This window comes from Mytilus edulis, chromosome 12, assembly GCF_963676685.1.
Source record: "Mytilus edulis chromosome 12, xbMytEdul2.2, whole genome shotgun sequence".
NCBI classification, from domain to species: Eukaryota; Metazoa; Mollusca; class Bivalvia; order Mytilida; family Mytilidae; genus Mytilus; species Mytilus edulis.
Genome location: NC_092355.1, coordinates 73,561,529 through 73,585,361, shown reverse-complemented (window position 1 = coordinate 73,585,361; position 23,833 = coordinate 73,561,529). Strand labels below are relative to the sequence as shown.

Sequence of the window (23,833 nt, the reverse complement as noted above, 5' to 3'; positions counted from 1 at the left end):
CTATTTATTTTGCATTCGCATGTATCTTAATGTAGGAAAATTACCAAATCAGAAACTAAAGGAACATTTACCGGATGAATATTGTGAAGGACATTATGCATCTAAGACTGTCCGATTAGAAGTTCTTAAACAAGCTGTTTAAAAAGCTAATTGTTGGAAGAGTTTACTTACTATTTTCTAAGGTCTGATCTTTACGATTCTTTTTCATGATTACTGACAGATCAAAAACATCAAGTATATATAGCATGAAGTTTTTGGGCATATATTCATTGGTCAGTTATAAATGAGGTCTGTATGAGGGTTTTGATTGCCTGATTTATTAAATAAGAAATCGTTATTTTGAAAAGTTGGCTAAAAAAATATAAATTTAACTCCTAATTTTGTAAAACTATATTTTGTCAGCTAATGTTCCTTGACACAGATAACAACGAGAAAACCTTGTATAAATGACCAAGATCAAAGAGTCTGAGCTATGTTTGCTGTTAATAAAATACAAGTTGAGTAAAATGTCATTTATTCAGAAATTAATTTAAAATGCAACTTACATCTTAACAATTATAATAGTACTGCATAAATGACAATGACTTTAATAAGCAAAGGTGGGGTTGAAAAAGTGCCACACCGTAACAAAATAAACATCATAAAAATGACAAAAATAAAAGTGAGTTGAAAAATTAACTCACCAACATATGTATATACAAATTATATAAACAAGTATACATGAATATTGTAATTAATTCATGTTTAAAGAAAAAAATAAATGTCCTATATAATAACACTTAAAAGGGAGGGAAATGGGAGGGTTTTCAGATAAATTCAAAACGATCTTTTCTTTCTCCCAAAACAAAGGCGAATGACCGCATTTCCAAGCACATGTAGAAATTTGATATTAATTACCGATTTTAAGAACTGACCAATCAGATAATGTAATTAGATGATCATGCATTGAACATGATGTAGTCCTTGACCTCATGTTGAGTCCTTGACCTCATGTTGATATACTTAAACAAAGAAATGCCTTCTACACACATGGCATTAATAAAATCAATATTATCGGAAATTCCAGCCAAAAAATCTTTTATTTACAATAAATGTTATTTTGTCAGCTAATATTCCTTGACACAGATAACAACGAGAAAACCTTGTATAAATGACCAAGATCAAAGAGTCTGAGCTATGTTTGCTGTTAATAAAATACAAGTTGAGTAAAATGTCATTTATCCAGAAATTAATTTTTAAATGCAACTTACATCTTAACAATTATAATAGTACTGCATAAATGACAATGACTTAAATAAGCAAAGGTGGGGTTGAAAAAGTGCCACAAATCCCAAGAGGGATCCCCAACCGATGACTCTGTATTCAACTTAGGAACTCCAGAATTAGAAAATTGAGCAAGCCATGTTGACCTCAATAAAAAACACCCAAAATTGAATAAAATATACTCTTTTTAACTTTAGCATTTCAGTAAAAGTGTAGAGCAAACCATGTTGACCTCTACAAAAATAATAACACATATTATAAACAAAACAAAACAAAAAAGAAATGATATATAAGTATACAAAATAATCATTGATAATTAAACTTGTAAGGAAAGGTAAAGCAAGCCATGTTGACCTCTACCAACCCAATAAATACCATTACATATAGTAAATGACTGAAATAAAAAAAAACTTAAATTTGCAGAGCAAACCATGTTGACCTCTCTAAAAGTAAATACAAAAAATCACAATAAGGTAAAGCAAGCCATGTTGACCTCTACCAAAGTACTTAATAAGCGACTGAGATTATATTAAATCTAAGTGTGAAAATTATCAAGTTGAATATAATGTTGAAAAGCGTTCGACTTCCATCTACCCATGCTTTGGATCAAGGCTAACGGCACACCTCTGGCAGCTGCAGATGTCGCAGCTCCAATTCGGAAACTGTGGCCTTTATAAAAATTAGTGTCTAATCCTACGAAATTAAGCAAACTTTTTAGTGAAGAATTGAAATAAAAACCCGAAACAGGTTTTCCACATTTAAATCGAAATAAAGGACCATGTGGACAATTTTGTAACCTTAGATATTCCTCAATAGCTTTAACAGGACATAAATAATTTTCAGGACGTCTAGCTATTGATAATGTCTTACTCTGTATATTACTATGTTTGTAGAACTTCATAGTAATTGTCATAATGCTCACATGACCATTTACTCTTTCAAACTTTATATCTTCCCTTTGAATTACTCTATAGATTTCAGACTCAGTTTTAACTGCAATTTCTCCAATCCTTAAGAAACAAAAATAAGCTGTAGACATCATAGCTTTTAACAAAACTTGATTATAAATGCCTACTATTACTTTTGGTAAAGCCTTAACCAATTTAAATGCTAAATTTCAAATATATGGGGTATCACACCTGTTAGATGATTTTTTCTTTGTCGGAAAAGCTGGCTCAAATGAATGTTATAGTGCATTACAAACTTTTCTTTGTCTTGCTGATAAATTGGGGGTACCCATCAAATCAGAAAAAACACAACTCCCTACTACTTGCATAACTATCTACGGTATTGAAATTGATTCTACTCAGATGGTAGCTCGATTACCTATGGAGAAAATAGAAAAAATTTTGCAATTATTAAGTAAATACAAATGTAAACGCAGTATCTCACTCAGAGAATTGCAATCCTTATTGGGTCTTTTAAATTTTGCATGTGGAGTTATCATACCTGGGAGAGCCTTTTTACGTAGGCTTTTTGATCTGACTATAGGTCATACATCTCCTCATTATAGAATCAATCTGAATTCTGATGCAAGATTAGATCTTAAGTTATGGTACAGTTTTATTGAAAATTACGTTTTAGCATACGACTTCTTATTTTGACCTGAAAAATCAGATTGTCTTTCATATAAAGCAGCAGATCGCCAAAGTTCATCATTGATTTGATTCCATTGTAACCCTAAAATTTTTCTTATCTTTCTAAATTTCTCATCATATACTTTAGCGGCTTGGAAACCCAAGGACTTGCATAATGACCGTACATTAAAACCATATTTAATCAATGCTCTAGCCGACCTCAAATTCTTTTCAAGATATATAGACATAAATATGTCAAAAGCATTTGTCCATTGGTGAATGAACAAAAGCTCTTTGTTAGACTTCCTATTTGAAATTGTTATATTCAAATTCTCAAATAATGTTGATTCATTACATGTATCATCAATGTTAGAAGGTATTAATAAAGCAAAATTTACATAATTATCACACCAAACATCAGATTTAACCTTACTGCTGACATGATAGTATAAAGGTATAGAATGTCTCAACATGTCACAAGCATAAGGATTCTCGGCATACGAGTTAGAGTTTAACAGCTCACCATCAGAAGACGTGTTAATATTAGGGTCTGAAGACAATGGCGGTTTGAAGGCAGCTAACATTTGTCCCTGAGAGTCATTATTTGATGAATTTTCTGGTTGTGTGGATGATGACGACAACATACCAGTTAAGTCATTAATTGGAACTGCTGTATTGTCTTTTACCAGTTGCACGCCGGAACTTTCAAACTTTCGGAATAAAGCATCAGCAATGTCATTTGCTGTTGGAACAGACGGCTGTTCAGTAATTGTTTCAGGAACAGCTCGTCTGGTCTTGCGTCTCCGCACTGGTGGCCTGTATAGTGGTGGTATTTCACTTTGTTCCTCCACTAAATTTGGAACATCTTCTTCAATGCTTTGAGGAGCAGCCTTTCTTCTTGTTCGGCTCTTCTGCTTTGGCATTTTGCTATAAAAACATAAAACAAAAAATCAAAAAAAATAATAAAATAGAAATCCTGTATATCACAGAACTTTAAGAATGTTACTACAAATGTAAATAAGTATAATTTTTAAACCAAAATGCTTGTCAATAAAATTGACATAGTTGATATGATGATATATCTAGCAAAATGTACTCATCTTAAAAGTTAAGTTTGACTATGATACATGTATGCTAATTATTACTCCAAAACCAATTTTATAAAACCAACCAATATGAATAAAATTCTTTAATAGTACCAAAATCGATCCCTATTGTGACACAACCATTATAGGGAAAGACATGATTTATTCTCTGATTAAATAATTAACCTAATAATATACTAAAATAAAAGTATATAAACCATGATTATGGATAATCAATATTTAAATATAAAAAGAGACATATTATATTATATAACTCTGATATAAATGATGTAACCAACCATAATTATTTACAAATAAGACATCTTTCATGTCACCAGTGTCACAACCATGTGCGTATAAGCACAACCATGTGCATATAAGCACAACCACGTGCATATAAGCACAACAACGTGCATACTAAGCACAACCACTCAGAGATAATTTAGATTATAAATCGTTACAAAAGGTGATGGAGTAATAATATGCAAATAATTCATAGATAACTACATAAGTGTAGTGTATGCTTCTTTTCTTCATATGTCCAAATAGGGACAATAAGTTTATAACAATCATAAACGGTAATTTGCAACGCATGTTTGCTCGACATTACATGTTTGTGAAAGGCTACCAACAGCAGCACGGACACTTCTAGCGTATATTTCCATACCTTCATCATTAAGATGAACTTTGTCTTTTAATAATAAATCTGGGTAGTTCTTCCACAACCCCCTATGATGCCAGAAAGTCGCATTGTCTCTTTCTTTTACTAAATGACTAAGTTCTTTGTTTACAATGTAAACCTTGTTGTTATAATAAGCTTCCGGTCTTTCGGAATACCTCGGGAGAAGTTGACCAATAACCACGTGGTTAACATGATAGCAATTTATTATGTAATCGGCAAAAACACTGATATCTCTTGCTATTTTCACGGGCTTATTTTCAGAGGACAAATCGTTGCCTCCAACCTGAAGAAAAACCGAATGTGGCATATATTCTTCAATTATATGCATATATTGTTGCTTTTGAACACATTTATTACCGGGGCGAAGAGTCCCTCCCCCAAACCAAAAAATTCCACCTGGATGTAGGTTCCATCTAAACCTAAATTTAACCAACCTCGATCACAGATTTCATGAGTAAAAGTTTCTAAACAACGAAGTTAAGAATTACCAAAAATTAAGGCACGCCGGACCATGGTTCAAAAGCAACAAACAATTCAAAAATAAATAATAATAAATTAAAAATTAAGTTATTAAAAATATATAAAATAATAGTTAAGGTTCGCATTTACCTTCTAATCTGTGGATTCTTCGATGAATGCCTTTCTACAGTTTATTCGGTTTTTCAGATAAATTCAAAACGATCTTTTCTTTCTCCCAAAACAAAGGCGAATGACCGCATGTCCAAGCACATGTAGAAATTTGATATTAATTACCGATTTTAAGAACTGACCAATCAGATAATGTAATTAGATGATCATGCATTGAACATGATGTAGTCCTTGACCTCATGTTGATAAACTTAAACAAAGAAATGCCTTCTACACACATGGCATTAATAAAATCCAAATTATCGGAAATTCCAGCCAAAAAATCTTTTATTTACAACAAATGTTAATTTTGGTGTTATTTCGATGCTATTTTTTTTTTTTACATAAATAAATTACTATATGATGTTATTCCATTAACATGATTAAATCGGTCTGTTTTCATGTCAAGTTGGTAACTGTTAATTGTACATATCAGTCTGAGTACTGTTTAACTATCATTTCAGTTTAACATATTTAGACTCGTCCAGTTCAGGGGAATTAGGTTTCTGCAAGTGCTTTTTATGTACTTTTCTTAATTTTTTGACGGATTGTAAGTCAGTAAAAGTTCAATGATTAAGTTAATATTGAAATTAAAAGACCTCCTCACAAAAAGGGCTCTTCAAATCCCCTCGCCTTTCGGGCTGGGGGATCTAAACACCCCTTTTTGTTCGGAGGTCTTTTAATATCAATATTAACTTATCATTGAACTTTTACTATTACTTTAATGATCTTCATATTAATATTTGATAATAACTGTTATATATATTTAAGTAATACTTTTCTTTAACACTAAATTATAATCTTTTGTTAATTTTTGTGATTTTTTTTTCAACTTTGAATTGACAGGTAGGAGACTAATTAAGGTTTGTTTTTATTGCAATTAACAATTGAGTATAGCTGTAGGGAAATATATATGATAAAAGATAAATCAGACATGAAAATGTATCTAATTAGCACAAACTAAATTAAAATGTGAAAATATGTTGTTTAAAATTAAAAAAAAATGTATTTGGACTGGACATGTAAAATGCAATGATTTTTAGTACTTATCTATTGTTTAAAATTTGATTAAACATTTCTATTAAAATTTAACATAGTTTTAACTGGTAACTTTATTTCATCCATATTTTAACTTCCATAAACTGCACCATGGAATACATATAAAGTATGAAAGAGGTCAGAAGACAAACAAAAAACTCTTTATAAATCTTTATTAAATTTAATTCAAAATAATTCAGAGATCATTGGTGATAAAGTGTAATGTATAATAACCAGTGACACAATGTTCATGTATGTATATTTAGTAAAATTTGGTGTTTATTAAATAGATGAAGTTTGACGTTATCATTTTATAATGTAACAAATAAAATACTTTCTCAAAAATGCTATAGATATATTGAACGTTTAATCATTCACATCCTTCAAAATATTTTGTTTTTAAATTCATTGTGATCAGATGTAATCATGATTACTTTGCCAATGTAATCATTAATTATAATTTAATCATATACTTTCAGAAATGATGTAATCATTAATTTAATTCAATTGTACAAATGACAAAGTAATTGTAATTTAATCAATTACATTGCAAGTAATCAGACCCATCTCTGGTGGGTATACATATATAGGAGGGTATGGTGTGGGTATACAGATATAGGATGGTATGGTTGGGTATATACAGATATAGGAAGGTATGGTTGGGTATATACAGATATAGGAGGGTATGGTTGGATATATACATATATAGGAGGGTGTGGTGGGGGTAAACAGGTATATGAGGGTATTGTTTGGTATTTACAGATATAGGAGGGTATGGTTGGGTATATACATATATAGATGGGTGTGGTGTGGGTATACAGATCTAGGATAGTGTGGAGGGTTCTAGAGATATAGGCAAACAATTTATGAATAGAAAATATGCAATTATATAAAGAATAGAGAATAATATAAGAATATAAAGAACTGTCAATAATGTGTCCAAAAAATGTAAAAATATAGTTAAGGATGAAATCCCCCCAAATCCCACAGCCCTTATTTAGATATAAGGATGCATTTATCATTCTTCAAACTGCAAAGAAAATTAAAAAGACCAAATGGGGACAGACGGCACATTTATTAATATCTTTTGAAAAATTTAGAGTTAAAACCTATTTAAAGTCTTCAGAAAATTGTGAAAAATAATCTGAATGTTGTCTGAAGAGATATATTTAATGAACCAAAATAATATGGTTAGCATCTGTTAAAATAAAATAAAACACTCAGCTGCTACTGGTCTTACTTATTGTAAGATATGTGTAACAAAAGTCTTAGTAATTAACAGATGAAAGTAATATAAATATTTGTCTGTATTTCAGGGTGAGACTCCATATGATCTAGCAGCACAAAGGAAAATGGGACAGTATGAAGAAGTGATGGAATACTTACAGGTACATATAGTGTTGAATTACACATGCTTACATTGAATTAAATAGAAAATAAGTGACAAAAGATAAGGAAATATACAACTCAGAAATCAAATATCACAAAACCAAGATACTTCAGGAGAGAAATCTTAAAAAAATAAATATATTCTTTATTGTCTTGAACAAACGATTTTAAATTCTAATGCCATCTATTTGTTATCACGATTTTGATTGGATAACATCACATATTTGAGGCACTTAATTCCACGCTTTACCAGCCTTTAACTAAGTTTAGTCGTCATTTTACAATTCAGGAATTTATTGTTATGTGATTTCTTTAATAATCAACAAAATTAGCAGATGTCTTCTATTTCATTCAAGAGTAAACAAAAGAGAGCAAGTTTTTGAATTTCAGTACGTTGATAATTGAATGATTTGTTAATTTTGTATTAGAATGCATAAAAAGGGTGATAAATGTATTGTTTTTGTGGAGCCTGCGACTTCTGTCGCAGAAAAGTTGACACAGGGATAGTGATCTGGCGGTGGCTGCGGCGTTAGGTTACCTCTTTAAACCTTAATATTTCAGAAGGGATAAGACCTGGATCTTTCATACTTTTTTTTAAAGATTCCTTATGTTAAGAAGTTTCTGTCTGTTATATGTCCATTGTCCTTTACCTCATTTTCATGGTTCAGTGACTACTTGAAAAAAAAGTTAAGATTTTTAGTATTCTTAATTTCTCTCTTATTATGACTAATAGGATAAATATATTTGGTATATGTCTACCTTGCAAGGTTTTCATGCCTGTCAGACAGTTTTCACTTGACCTCAACCTCATTTCTTAGATCAGTGAACAAGGTTAAGTTAGTTTCGTGGTTAAGTCCATATCTCAGATACTATAAGCAATAGGTCTACTATATTTGGTGTATGGAATGGTTGTAAGGTTTACATGTCCAACTGGCAGGTGTCATCTGACCTTGACCTCATTTTCATGGTTCAGTGGTTATAGTTTAGTTTTTGTGGTTTGGTATGTTTTTCTAGTACTGTATGTAATAGGTCAACTATATTCGGTGTATGAAAATATTTTATGATGTGCATGTCAGTCTGGCATGTTTTATTTGACTTTGACCTTATTTTTAAGGTTCATTGGTCATGCTAAAAAAATTTTTTGGTCTGTTTTTCAAATACTATTAGCAAATTAGCAATAGGTTAACTATATTTGGTGTCAAATGCAGTTTTTGGCTTATATCTCAAAAACTAAAGCATTTATAGAAAATCTGAGAGGGGTAAAAATGTTCAATAATTTTCAGACGATTCCAACAACACATTGTTGGGTTGGTGCCACTAAATTAGTAATTTTAATGAAATTTTACAGTTTTTGGTTATTATCTTGAATATTATTCAAGATCTGTCTGTTATGAAATTTTCAGACAAGGGCTGCGTTAAGCGGTTTCATCAATCACCCCCATTGTATGCAGTGTTTCATCAGTTTTTCTTTGGAAGGGGTCACTCCAAACTCAAACAGTCTCATACCTTTTACTGGTAATGTTTTAATATTATATTCTTGAGTTTCCCAGGATCTTGTACGATGACCTGTCACATGACTACACATAAATTCAATTGTGAAGAATGTAAGCAAATACACAAGTTTCCTTTCAATAAAAATGCATATTTCAAGATTATTTTTATTCTTGATTTTTGTCGAGCCTGCGACTTTAGTGGCAGAAAGCTCGACATAGGGATAGTGATCCGCGGGCGGTGGCGGTGTTAGCTAACTTCTTAAAAGCTTTCTATTTTAGAAGGTAGAAGACCTGGATGCTTCATATTTTGTATATGGAGGCCTCATGATACGAAGTTTCCGTCAGTCACATGTCCAATGTCCTTGACCTCATTCTCATGGTTCAGTGACTACTTGAAATAAAAAGTTAAATTTGTTTGTAATGTTGAGTTCTCTCTAATTATAAGTAGTAGGATAACTATATTTTTTATGTGCATACCTTGCAAGGTCCTCATGCCCGTCAGACAGTTTTCACTTGACCTCGACCTCATTTCATGGATCAATTAACAAGGTTAAGTTTTGGTGGTCAAGTCCATATCTCAGATACTATAAGCAATAGGTCTAGTATATTCGGTGTATGGAAGGACTGTAAGGTGTACATGTCCAACTGGCATGTGTCATCTGACCTTGACCTCATTTTCATGGTTCAGTGGTTATAGTTACGTTTTTGTGTTTTGGTCTGTATTGCTTATACTGTATGCAATTGGTCTACTATATTTGTTGTATGGAATGATTGTAAGGTGTACATGTCTAGCTGGTAGGTGTCATCTGACCTTGACCTCATTTCCATGGTTCAGTGGTCAAAGTTAGTTTTTTAGTTTTGGTCTATTTTTCTAATACAATAAGCAATAGGCCAACTATATTTGGTGTATGTAAATATTTTATGATCATATGTCAGTCGTGCAGATTTTATTTGACCTTGACCTCATTCTCACAGTTCATTGCTCAGTGTTAAGTTTTTGTCGAGCCTGCAACTTTTGTTGCAGAAAGCTCGACATAGGGATAGTGATCCGGCGGCTACGGCGGCTACGGTGGCTACGGCGGCTATGGCGCGGCGTTAGCTCACTTCTTAAAAGCTTTATATTTTAGAAGGTAGAAGACCTGGATACTTCATACTTTGTATATAGATGCTTTATGTTACGAAGTTTCCGTCAGTCACATGTCCAATAACCTTGACCTCATTTTCATGGTTCAGTGACCACTTGAAAAAAAAGTTCAAATTTTTTGTAATGTTGAATTCTCTCTTATTATAAGTAATAGGATAACTATATTTGATATGTGCATACCTTGCAAGGTCCTCATGTCTGTCAGACAGTTTTCACTTGACCTCGACCTCATTTCATGGATCAGTGAACAAGGTTAAGTTTTGGTGGTCAAGTCCATATCTCAGATACTATAAGCAATAGGGCTAGTATATTCGGTGTATGGAAGGACTGTAAGGTGTACATGTCCAACTGGCAGGTGTCACCTGACCTTGACCTCATTTTCATGGTTCAGTGGTTATAGTTAAATTTTTGTGTTTTGGTCTGTTTTTCTCATACTATATGCAATAGGTCTACTATATTTGTTGTATGGAATGATTGTAAGGTGTACATATCTAGCGGGCAGATGTCATGTGACCCTGACCTCATTTTCATGGTTCAGTGGTCAATGTTAAGTTTTTGAGTTTAGGGCTTTTTATCTAATACCATATGCCATAGGTCAAATATATTTGGTGTATGGAAATATTTTATGATCTTTCTGTCAGTCACGTAGGTTTTATTTGACCCTGACCTCATTTTCACGGTTCATTGCACAGTGTTAAGTTTTTGAGTTTTGGTCTATTTTTCTTAAACTATAAGTAATGGGTCAAATATATATGTTGTATAGGAGCATTGTTAGCTGTACATGTCTGCCTGGCATGTTTCATCTGACCTTGACCTCATTTTCAAGGTTCATTGGTCTTTGTTTAGTTATCTTGGTTAATGTTAAGTTTATGTGTCAGTTGTAATAAAGCTTAGCTTTATACCTAGGACTATCAACATAATATCAATGATTAGTAAAGAAGGCGAAACATTTCAGTGTGTGCACTCTTGTATATATTTTTGTTCAAACGAAAGTTTGTCGGGTGTAACTAACTACCAGTGGGAAGGTTTAACACTGAAATCAAGAACAGCTAATCTGAACCCCTGTTGCTGTCTAGTAATGGTTCATTTTTAGCTCACCTGGCCCAAGTGAGCTTTTCTCATCACTTGGCATCCGTCTTCCATTGTCGTCCGTTAACTTTTACAAAAATCTTCTCCTCTAAAACTAATTGAACTAAACTTGGCCTCAATCATCCTTAGGGTATCTAGTTTAAAAAATGTATCCGATGACCTCGCCCATCAACCAAGATGGCTCCTATGGCTAGAAATATAACATGGGGGTAAAATTTAGTTTTTTCCTTATATCTCTGAAACTAAAGCTTTTAGGGCAAATCTGACATGGGGTGAAATTGTCTACAGGTCAAATCTATCTTCTCCTCTGAAACTACTGGGCCTAATACTTCTAAACTTAAACTGAATGTTCCTGGTTTATAAATTGTATCAGAAGTTTTGATCCATTAACAAACATGGCCGTTGTGGCTAAAAAAGAACATAGGAGTCAAATGCAGTTCGTCTGTCCAATCGTCCGTCTGTCCCGCTTCAGGTAAAAGTTTTTATGTCCCACCTTCAATAGTAGAGGAGCATTATGTTTTCTGGTCTGTGGCTCCTTTCGTTCGTACGTGCGTCCGTTCGCCCTGCTTCAGGTTAAAGTTTTTGGTCAAGGTAGTTTTTGATGAAGCTGAAGTCCAATCAACTTGAAACTTTATACACTTGTTGCTTATGATATGATCTTTTTAATTTAAAGCCAAATTAGACTTTTGACCCCAATTTCACGGTTCACTTAACATAGAAAATGAAAGTTGGAGTTTCAGGTTAAAGTTTTTGGTCAAGGTAGTTTTTGGTGAAATTAAAATCCAATCAACTTGAAACTTAGTACACATGTTTCCTATAGTATAATCTTTCTAATTTTAATGCCAAATTAGATTTTTAGCCAATTTTACAGTCCATGGAACATGAAAAATGATAGTGCGAGTGGGGCATCCATGTACTTTGGACACATTCTAATTGATTAAGTTTTTGGTCAACATGGTCAAGGTATTTTGATGAAGTTGAAGTCAAATCAACTTGAAACTTAGAACACATGTTTCCTATGGTATAATCTTTCTAATTTTAATGCCAAATTAGAGTTTTGACCCCAATTTTAAGGTCCACTGAACATAGAAAATTATATTGCAGGTTCAGGCTAAAGTTTTTGGTTAAAGTTTTTAGTCAAGGTAGTTTTTGATGAAGTTGAAGTCCAATCAACTTGAATCTACCTGTACAGAAATTGCTAACAAAAGCACATAAATCTTACACTTGGTCAAAATGTTCAGTAAAACAGGTGTTGGTCCATATTTCCAATTAACACACAGATATTCTTGCTGCGTTGAATTCATTTTTTTAGAACATTTCCAAATAACAATAAAAAAATTGCTACCTTAAACTTCTAAAAATATCTCTCTTTTACTATGAGCTACGCATTGTCTTGGAAGATATGAACATTTTTGCGATATATTTTATGCAATGTGAAGCATTTGTATTATATATTTTTTTGTGTGGTTTATATCCAATAGTTTTTATAGTTGTTCAAGTGAAATTAGTGAAGATATATATTTACAGTGTTTATTATTAATTTTTCAGACTGTCATGTCCGAGAAATCTTCAGGTGTGAATGTTAGACAAGGGGTAGAAGGTAAGGCTCTATATCTTTATTCCATTAGTATTAACTAGGAATGCCAACTCGGTTGGTTATACTAATTGAGTACTCGTTGGGTTTACCGTCAATATTCAAGTACTCGCTCTAAAATATTTCTTAGAAATTGAAACACAAATGTATGCCCATTTGGTGTATTGTTAGTCGTTGTCGTGAGGACGTTAAATCCTCTTTAATCTTCCCAGGAATTTTACCTCATAATTATAACTCATTTAATGCATATGTACTAATTATATATGTATACTGTCAATAATCTGATGATTAAATAAAGATCTATTGAAAAATTCTTATTTAACCATCAGAATTGCTAAAATTATTTCAACAAGAAAAGTATTCGATCATTGTAAACATGATATGCTTACATGATAGTTGTTAGAAAGCATTTATTTGTTATCTCACCTGTGACACAAGTCATTGAATGAAAGACGATCTCATCATGTCATGGATCACTGGTTCAGATACAATTTGCCTTGTCAAGTCAGTGTCTCTGGTAATAAACAGTAGGACATTTATATTGCATGTATATAATAATTGTAAGACTGTTTTGCAGTTTTCATATGACCGTGATTTGAGAAGAGAACAAGATGTATGATTGCCAATAAGACAACTATCCCCCAAAGTTAAAATGAAGTAGATGCAAGAAAATAAAGCTATTCGTACTGTTTTCAACAATGAGAAAACCCATGTCATAGAGTCGGCTATAAGTCTTACTTATCACAATCGTTATCATGTAAATTTAGCAATAGTATACAAATTAATTGACAAATATTGAAGGTCACTTATCTCCATTTGAATGAGATGTGTCAATGTCTGTACCACGATGTATCAAACAAAATGCAAGCCATATGGAATTTTGGAATAAAAGTGCCTTTTTGATTTAACTCAGTCTGATTTGGGTCAATATTCCTAATGTGCCTTGAATTATGGAACACAAATTATGTGTGTGTAACTGAGCTTAACTGTGTGTGTTGATTTAAAAATTAGAGGACCTTAGGATAAATTTTTTAAAAACTATGGAGTAGTATTAAACTTTCAGAGAACATATTGTGCGAAAAGGGACTCTTTACTACAAGGATCCGCATCACGAGCTTTTACTATTACCGCCTACGGAAAATCTATTGCGCATATTGACCAATTTGATGTCTTCATCATTCAGTTTTTGATTTCATCAATTTTGATATTAATATGAAGTGCAAATCTTGCGCTACTAGTATAGCTGTTTATTTTGTTATGTGTGTCGTAATCCCAAAGGAGGGGGGCATTAAGTGTTACTCGTGTCCATATGTTTGTCTGTCCGTATGTCTATAAAATATTAAATAAGATATTAAATTTTTGAATGTCACATGGCTGTTGTCTGCCCATTTAAACTTCAAATTCCAACAAAACATTTAAAAGTTAAATACAGTATTTACAGACACACCAAAGAATTGATATGTGTGTATACTTAATTGAATGGAGTACAGTTGTGATATTCTTCTTTATAAAAAAAACTCTTCATGAACAAAAATAATTGCAGATGATATGGTTCCAACTGAGATCAAATTAATGGCCGACAAAAGATCAATTGATTTGTACCTCAAACTACTTCAGTCAGGCTATGAATTAAAGAGAGATATACGTTTAGTAGTTGTTGGGAAAAAAGGTGCTGGAAAGACGTCATTGATTAGAAGATTGTTTGGGGAAGAAATTACAGATGTTACCAGTACAAATGGAATTGAAATTCATAAAATTAAATGCAAAGCGATGTCTGATGATGGCATATGGAATAAACAAGAAGGTATGGTATTGCTAATTAAAAATAAATTGTGTGTACTTATCTGGTACACTTAGCATAATGGTCTGATGGTATAATCTTTCATATATCTGTTGGTATCAAGTTCTGTAAAGTCTTGTTTTGAGGTGAATCATCGGTACATATTAAAGTCCTCAGAAAGAATGTTCTTATACTTTACCAAAATGAAGATTTTACTATGGTTTTTCTAAATGATGATAAAAAGTATTGACCACCGGGGCACTAAAGGCTCTATGTGAGCTGGAAATTCATGCATAAATGCTAAAATGGAAAATATAATGGGTATAAAACATTTAAATGGCATTTTTGAACCACTCATTAATATATATTGAAAAACAAAAATAATCATTGGACAAAGATTTAAGCAAAACATAACAGGTGAACGATTCAGGCTCTGGAGTTTCTTGTATTATGACAAATGTGGCTAAATATTGCCAAAGTTTGCTGATATTGTTCATGAAAAAAAAATTGTGCATAAAACGAAATCTGAAGATATGTTTTTTTACTTACGGAGTTATCTTCCCTTCAATGGACTAGGAGTATGCCCGGTAAGACACCTGTTCGGCCACACAATATAGGGTTTTTACAAAGTTTTTTTAAATTGATTATATCTATTTATCTATTAAATGTTTTAGAAAGTAACACACTTTTGTAACATAAATATGGACTGGTTGATTATAAAATTGACATGCATTAGGAACTATAGCTACTGAAAAAAAATCTTTATTTGAACATTTTTGCTAACTTTTAGTCGTTTTTTTGCCGCATTTGTAAAATTTAGTGTTTGTTCTTGATATTTATTCATATATTGCATTTTATGATACATAATATTTATAAATGTTGAAAGTGAACACAAACGCGGCCACTATCATTTAAAACAATAAAAAAAACATGTAACAAGTGACATTAAAAGGTAGCTTTAATGACCAATTTAGTCCAAATCTTTTACAATAACCAATTGAATCAATGTATAGACACTTAAGTGTTTAGATATGTTAAGAATCTTTCATTTGATGTACTTCGAATGTTAGGCCGAAATTAGCCCTGAACAGACCTTCTTCTGTGATTCTTTGACTCATACCACATCTTTTTTTTTTATCAATATAGTAGTTTGGCAACTATTATTAGTGATTTTGAACTAATTAGCAATTTTCAATGTTACGTTTTCTGTTAAGTTAGCTTGAAAGATCTACATGTGATAGATCAATGCTAGTGTGTTTGAAGTCACATTACTATCAGCTGAGTTTGACGACTGTTTTGAAGCCCTGCCTCTGTGTCATCAGCCAGTCACTTGTAATTAATTAGGAGCTTTCAATTTAAAGTTTTCTGTTAAAATAAGTTTGAAAACAATGTTTAATAGGAATAAGTTATGATAGACAATGATAATTTAATATGCATTATTAACTAAATTTACTCTATGGTCCAGCAACTTTAAAATAGATAACAATGTTGCTGTTTTTCTGGTTTGTTTTTGTAGAATAGAGTTCTTTAATTTTTAATTTGTGAGTACTGTTAGTAAAAATATAATTCATGTTTTGACTATTGATATTTGAATCTTTTTAACGAGAATGAAAGAGGTGCGAAGTTTAAAGTACTTTTGATGTTCTCTAAAACCATTTAGCTTTCTATGTCGTGTTTTATCTACAGTTGTTTTTCCTTCGGCTGCTGTCATTTTGTTTTTTAGGTACGAAGTTGGTATCTTTCGCTATGTATAATGTTATTTGATACCTTTGTCTTAAGAATTTTCTCTATTTTTTTTTTACACATTTTAGACAAAAACTAATACTGTTATTTTCTAATCATAGAAAACAATGAAGATACTCAAACTCAAGAAAGACTTTTAAAACAGTATGTAGGAAAACTTCAGGACAAAAGACCAATTCAAGAACCAGTAGAATCCCACATAGCCATTCAGGGCAACACACCAGTAACATCTTTCGATGAATCAAAGAAATCAGAGACGGAATCTGAGCAACATAAAACATTAAAACCTCCAGAAGTAGCTGAACCTCGATCAGAACCACCAGTTAATTCCCAACAGCCAAACAAATCTTCTGATCAAGCAGCAAAGGATATTGAAACTATGCTATCCGCTCAGTCTAAAATTGATGTACATGACAAAGAGGAATATGCTACATTTTTTCTATGGGATTTTGCGGGAGATGAAGAATTTTACCACACACATCAAACCTTTTTGTCCCAAGATGCAATGTATCTTGTTGTAACAAAACTCAACGAAGCTGATGATCCTAATGCCCGAGGTAATATCTCATATTGATCAATGAGTATAAAGTTTAAAATGATTTTTCATTTTTAGTTTTAAAGATTTTTTTACAAAGCTTTGTCCTCAAAATGAATTAATAATCATTTCATTTGTGATAATTATTTTTATCAATTGTAATCTAACTTAATGAAAATGGGTTGAAAAGTAAATGATTATTAAAGTTTGAAAATGGTTGATGTTATACATATGTATATATTTTAAAGCAATGCAATGTGTGTTTGTCATTAAAAGTTCATTTTGTAGGTTTTTTTTCTTCCTAAAAATGGTCCCTATTTGCGTTGTTGTATATGTACTGATTGATAATTTAGTCTTAGATGCATGTTTTTTTTATTAGTTGTTATTAGCTATGAACTAGCTATCAGTAACTGCGAAACTCTCAAATCTTTGCTAAGTATCTTTTTGTTATTAAGATGTACAAGTACTCTGTCACGTCAACATGTGTTTTTGCCCATGCAAATAAAGTTGGGGGACATATTGTTTTACTCCATCAGTCTGTCTGTTTGAACGTCCTTCCGTCTGTCTGTCCCAATTAGTATATATTTATTCAGCATAACTCCTCCTACAGTTTGAATCCTTGAACATTTTCACTTTTCTGTCTGTATGTACATATATTGAAAGTGCGTATGTGGTCAGGATTTTTATTTTATTAATATTTGTATTTTTGGGAGGTAGTTGAACTTTGTCCTTTTTAGGGTATAAGCGGTAAAATAGTCTAGCTAGTTTAAAATAACACTTTGCATCTGTGGGGTGGGTGGCATTAATTGTGTCTCCAAGATCAAAGTCCTACATTGACTTTGTTATAATACAGTTACTACAGAGTGGAGCGTGGGGGTATCACTTTGTCTGGTTGTTATTTGTATTTCTATTTGCACTGGTGAGTTATTCCTTTTTCAACTGATTTTTATGCCCCACCTACAATAGTAGAGGGGCATTATGTTTTCTGGTCTGTGCCTCCGTTCGTCTGTCCGTCCATTCGTCTGTCCGTCCGTTCATCCCATTTCAGGTTAAAGTTTTTGGTCAAGGTAGTTTTTGATGAAGCTGAAGTCCAATCAACTTGAAACTTAGTACACATGTTCCTTATGATATGATCTTCCTTTTTTTTAAACAAAATTAGACTTTTGACCACATTTTCATGGTCCACTGAACATAGAAATTAAAAGTGTGAGTTTCAGGTTAAAGTTTTTGGTCAAGGTAGGTTTTGATGAAGCTGAAGTCCAATCAACTTGAAACTTAGAACACATGTTCCTTATGATATGATCTGCCTTATTTTAAAACAAAATTAGACTTTTGACCCCAATTTCACGGTCCACTAAACATAGAAATTAAAAGTGTGAGTTTCAGGTAAAAGTTTTTGGTCAAGGTAGTTTTTGATGAAGTTAAAGTCCAATCAACTTGAAACTTAGTACACATGTTCCCTATTGGTTTATCTTTTTACTTGTAAGGCCAATTTAGATTTTTTACCCAATTTCACGGTCCATTGAACATGGAAAATGATAATGCGAGTGGGGCATCCGTGTACTTAGGACACATTTTTGTTTATAGTTATTTAGTATGTGGTACTGTTACAGCACTGTCCCAGGTTAGGGTTAGGATTCCGCTATCATGTTTAACCCTGCTACATTCTGTATGTATGTGCCTGTCCCAAGTCGGGAGCCTGTAATTCAGTGGTTGTCCTGTGGTTGTATCCCTAAATTTGACTTTATTACCCATTATGTCTGTTTGTTTTGTGAAGCATACTAGTAGTTGGCAATTTAATGAAATTTGATGCGACTGTTGTACAAGTGAGAGGTTTAGTGCTATTGAACCAGGTTCAATCCACCATTTTCTACATGTGCAAACAGCCTGTACCAAGTAATGAATATGACAGTTGTTAATCATTCATTTAATGTTTCAGCTTTTGATTTTGCCATCTGATTAGGGAATTTCTGTTTTGAATTTTCCTAGGATATCAGTAATTTTGTGATTTACTTTTTTTAACTGTGTTACATATTTGTTTTTTTGTTCATTTTTTGTACATTTATTAGGACGTTAGTTGTTTTAAATGTTTTACATTGGTGATTTCTGGGCCTTGTATAGCTGATTATGCAGTATCAGCTTTGCTCATTGTTGAAGGTCATACAGTGACCTATAGCTGTTACTTTCTTTGTCATTTGGTCTATATATTCTTTTATATATTATCTCATCCAAAATTATATGCATTTTTATTGCATTTTTTTTATTTGTATATATATTTATTTATAACTTCTCTGTAATATTTGTGATTGCATGGTTTTATGAGAATATACTATCTATCTTTCTATTCAGAGAGTTGTCTCACGCTCAATCAAACAACATCGTCTTTTTATTTGAAGTGATTTTTTTTAAAAGTAGGTTTTTTTTAATTGTCTAAAATGTTTCATTCCTTCCTAGTAATTATTTGTGCATTATAACTTAATGGCATAGCTGGAACAGCTTTTAGAATGTGAAAATCTGAGTTCTGAGTTTCCCTGTTTTAATTTTCCTGCATGTTTAATTTCTCCAGAGAACTTCATTTTACTTGAACAAATTATTATTTGAAATCGTTGTACTTTGACTTTGTAGCTTTATTCCGACTATGGATGGACTCGATACATTGCTACAGCAGACTGGATGAGGGAAATAATACATCTGACAAGACAACAGTGTGTGCTATTGATCCACCAGTAGTTATTGTTGGCACTTGGAAAGATGCTGTGACCTCCGAAACAGACACGGTATATGAAATTTACAAACTCTTTAGGATTAAGACACAGCTATTTTTTATCTGGTTTTTATACACCCGTCTTTTAGACGGGACGTATTATGGTATACCTTTGTCCATCGATCCGTCCGTCCGTCCGTCTGTTGTCCACACTTCGGACAATAACTCAAAAACACTTTTACCAATTTCCATGAAACTTAAGTGAATTGTTTATATCTATTGACGTAAGCTCCCTTTCGTTTTTTTTTAATTTCAGATTTTAAGTTTTGGATTTATGGTGCTTTATTCATAAAAAAGGGGGGGTTTTAAACACTTCGGACAATAACTCAAAAAGGCTTTCACCAATGTCCATGAAACTTTGGTGAATTGTTTATATCTATTGATATAAGCTCCCTTTCAATTTTTATAAATTTCAAATTTTAAGTTTTGGATTTATGGGGCTTTATTCATAAAAAAAGGGGGATTTTCAACACTTCGGACAATAACTCAAAAAGGCTTTCACCAATGTCCATGAAACTTTGGTGAATTGTTTATATCTATTGATGTAACAAATAATACTTAATAAAATCTGATGAAAACATAAAATTTGTAAAATCTTTAGTTCAATTTAAAACATTAAATTTCTTGTAAAAAATAGGTTCCATGAATGTCATACGTTTGTACTATTATTGAATGGTTGCAAGGATGAAAGCACATTAGCAGTCCCTGAGATACTAACTGTTCCCTGAGGCATATATCATTTTATGATAACATTTTTACTATCTAAGCTATGGGTAAAAATCAAATACTGTTTTTGCATATAGGATGTTTTACTCTTGTTAAAATTGGTTGCAATTGAAATCACAAATGATACCTTAGCGTTGCAGCTTTTTTATAGAGTTCGGTTTCGGTGGAAGGGTTGAGCGCAATAAAAAATGTTATAAAACATAACTAGTCTACAATAGCACATAATAAGTGAACAAGTGACACTAAATATTCCTTAAATGTTAAAGGGTGTCATTTTATGAAAAAAATAAGGAAATCAAGTCTCCTAAACATTTATCAATATGATCATCTTGTGAATATTCTAACAATAAAAAGGTAATAATCATTATCCACCATATTAAGCCCCATTTGAACAACTTTTGCATACATCTTTGTATAATTTAGTATGGATTCCTTACTGTATTCAACAGAATCTAACTATGAGCAATATACCCCAAGAAAATTACTTTCTTTTAAACTACTATAAAATTTGGAAATCAGCCATAGAATTACTAAAACCCATAATCATATATCACTTTCCTTATATTGCATTGAAGACTTCTATGTTATATGCCAATGTTAATGATATTTGGTTTTTATGCTAAATATTGAAAAGCTGAACTAGGTTTAATCATCAGTGTCTTCTTCACTGTAATCACTGTCTTCATCATCAGAAAAATCCTCATTTTCATTCTCAGAAGAGGCCTTCTCATCATCAATGAAATCCTCATCATCATCATCATCAATGAAATCCTCATCTCCATCATCAATGAAATCTTTATCTTCATCATCAATGAAATCCTTACTTTCATCACCTACTTCCTCATTTAGATCATAACTTTCAGTAGAGTCACTTTCACCATCTTCACTTTCACCATCTTCACTTTCCCTGTTATCTTCTTGCTGCTCCTCATTGTCATTGTAGTCTTTTTTGCCATTTTTATACGCCCGTCGTCTTTCAAACAACGGGCGTATTATGCGCTAAAGCGCAGCCCTTTATTAAGAAATAAGTTTGTTATGTTTTTAAAGAAGTGGAATTAGACCAATATTATTTCTTTTTGCATTTTGTTTTCAGTCATACAAAATTAATTTTGTATGACTTTTTTTTAATTTAATGATCAAGTAAGACGGCAGACATGACTAAAGGTAGAATATTAGGGATAAAATGCAAGTTTTGCCTTTTATTTTGAAAACCTTTATCAACAGAGAAAATCTAACAGGGGCAAAATGTTCAGAAAGTTAAGTTCTACCTATTGTTATTTGACGACAAAACTGTCAGCCGATTTCGTATAGGAGTTGTTGCACTTCTGTAACGAATTTTCATTATTTTTAAAACTTTTGAAACATTTGAAAAGCATCCTCATACTTATAACAGATAGAGAGAAACTGTTAAATAGCAAAATGATCTGACAGCAAGATGAAATCAACAAATAAGTCAACATGGCTGAAATCTTCAGTTGACTTCTTATTTTTATCATTTCATAGACTGTTAAATGTATTAATTTTGTTTGATTAGATTTGATTTAAACACCACTAATGTGTATATCCTAAAAGAAATATAATGCCTTTTCATAAGTTACTATATAAATACCTAACTGTCAAGTACTGTTTACGTTTGTTTATACATGTAGTGCTAGTGTGTTGCTATAAAGCAAATTCATAATAAAAACAGATATAATATGAAATGATGTGTAACTGTTTTATATCAAAACATACAGGGACAGTAGCATTTTGTCACAATGTGCAAAAGATTCTATAATTTTGTTTTAATGATTATTTTTAAATTAGACAAAGATTGAGATCGCATGTAGAAAAAACCTTTTGAAGTACACTAATGAACTAGCAGATGATGAACGTGGTCATTTAAGGTGTGAATACTTCATTTCCAATAAAGATGACGAATGTAGTGCATTTCAGCAGATACGACAGAACATTCTAAATTTAGCCAGAGGAATGAGAACCTGGAACCTAAAATATCCGTTAAAATTCATTCAACTGGAACGACGACTTCAAGAAAAGAAGAAAGAGTCGCCTATCATTTCCTATCAGAAAATTAAGGACTTTTCAACTAATACACTAGAGCCTTTAAGTAAGAATGAACTGAAATTATTTCTGGAATTTCATCATGAACTCAGAGCTTTAGTTTATTTCAAGGATCACCCAGATTATATAATTTTAGATACACAATGGCTGGCTGATGCTTTTAAATGTATTGTTACAGCAGAGAAATTTCAAGCTAGTACTACAAATCAAAAAAAGTGGAATGAATTTTACCATACAGGAAAATTGAATTATGAGGTTTTAGAAGATATATTTATGAAAGAAGCAACAATTTTGTATAAACATAAAGACTATATCCTGAAAGTAATGGAGAAATTTGATATCATTATATGTCCAAACAAATCAGAGGGTGACGAAGAAAATCCTTACTACTATGTACCTTGTATGATTAAAGCAGAACCTGAGCGTGACATTTATGAAATTTTTAATGTTAAAAAAGATATAAGTAAAAGATCAACTTGGTTCTGTTTCAAATTTAGATTTCTTCCACCACATTTAATACATCATTTGATTGCTTCACTGAGCAGAAAGTATACTGTTGCAGAAGTAGTTGACCAGAAAGAAAACAAAAGACAAATTGCTCTTTTCAAAGGAACTGCTGTATTTGAGTTAGAAAAAACAACAAAATTAAGAAAACTTCTTGTAAAGACATATCCAAGCCTTATTCTTATTCAGGTTTTGGAATATGTGGAAGAATCTAATAGAGGTGTATACAAAAACATTGTCGACTTTGTGATAGATGAAATAAACAAGATTATAAGTTCTAGATTCCAGATGTCAAACGTAAATTTTGAGAAAAAGTGGGAATGTGGACTTACCAAACCAGATCTTGTTGTAGGTCGGAATGACTTTAATCATGGACATGGTAGACAATATTTCTGTGAAACTTGTACAAAACCCCACCTTTTCATTGATGAATGGTCAGATCTTCCAAGTGTAAGTAAAATATGTAAATGACACATTATGTACATAGGAACACTTGATAGTATTTCTTTAGAAAATCATAGAAGATAACATACTAATTAAGAATTTAGCAGCAGTCGCTCATGTTAGACAAATCTGCTGTTTTTCTGAGTGAGTTAACTTTGTTTTGTTTAAAAAATATTTCACCACATATCATTTAATTTACAAAAGAAACATCTAAAACTTTAAATTAAAGGATTTGACAAAATTTGTCGTTAATTAACCTTTTCTAGTCACATGCAGATAATTATGTTCAATTAAG

At 31.9% G+C, this 23,833-nt stretch overlaps 2 protein-coding genes across 2 annotated transcripts; one reads left to right on the top strand and one right to left on the bottom strand.

Moving 5' to 3' along the window:
- Window positions 1-497: 497 nt before the first annotated feature.
- LOC139499110 (uncharacterized) lies at window positions 498-4,733 on the bottom strand. Its single transcript, XM_071287795.1, has 2 exons — window positions 4,593-4,733; window positions 498-3,767 (listed from the first exon to the last, which is right to left on the bottom strand). The coding sequence occupies exon 2, from the start codon at window positions 3,761-3,763 to the stop codon at window positions 2,837-2,839; it is 927 nt and encodes a 308-aa protein (XP_071143896.1). The 5' UTR covers window positions 3,764-3,767; window positions 4,593-4,733; the 3' UTR covers window positions 498-2,836.
- Window positions 4,734-6,892: 2,159 nt separating this feature from the next.
- Window positions 6,893-23,565, top strand: LOC139497831 (cyclic GMP-binding protein C-like). Its single transcript, XM_071286069.1, has 7 exons — window positions 6,893-6,925; window positions 7,589-7,660; window positions 12,936-12,987; window positions 14,525-14,785; window positions 16,606-17,061; window positions 19,665-19,816; window positions 22,336-23,565. Exons 1-7 carry the CDS (start codon window positions 6,893-6,895, stop codon window positions 23,563-23,565), a joined length of 2,256 nt encoding a protein of 751 aa, XP_071142170.1.
- Window positions 23,566-23,833: the final 268 nt, after the last annotated feature.

Bases quoted from the DNA above. Each gene is read 5' to 3' on its own strand.
- LOC139499110 (XM_071287795.1), bottom strand. From the start codon at position 3,763: ATGCCAAAGCAGAAGAGCCGAACAAGAAGAAAGGCTGCTCCTCAAAGC.
- LOC139497831 (XM_071286069.1), top strand. From the start codon at position 6,893: ATGGTATGGTTGGGTATATACAGATATAGGAAG. The intron at 6,926-7,588 runs GTATGGTTGGGT...TCTGTATTTCAG, and splicing joins GTATATACAGATATAGGAAG to GGTGAGACTCCATATGATCT. The intron at 17,062-19,664 runs GTAATATCTCAT...TTGACTTTGTAG, and splicing joins TGATGATCCTAATGCCCGAG to CTTTATTCCGACTATGGATG.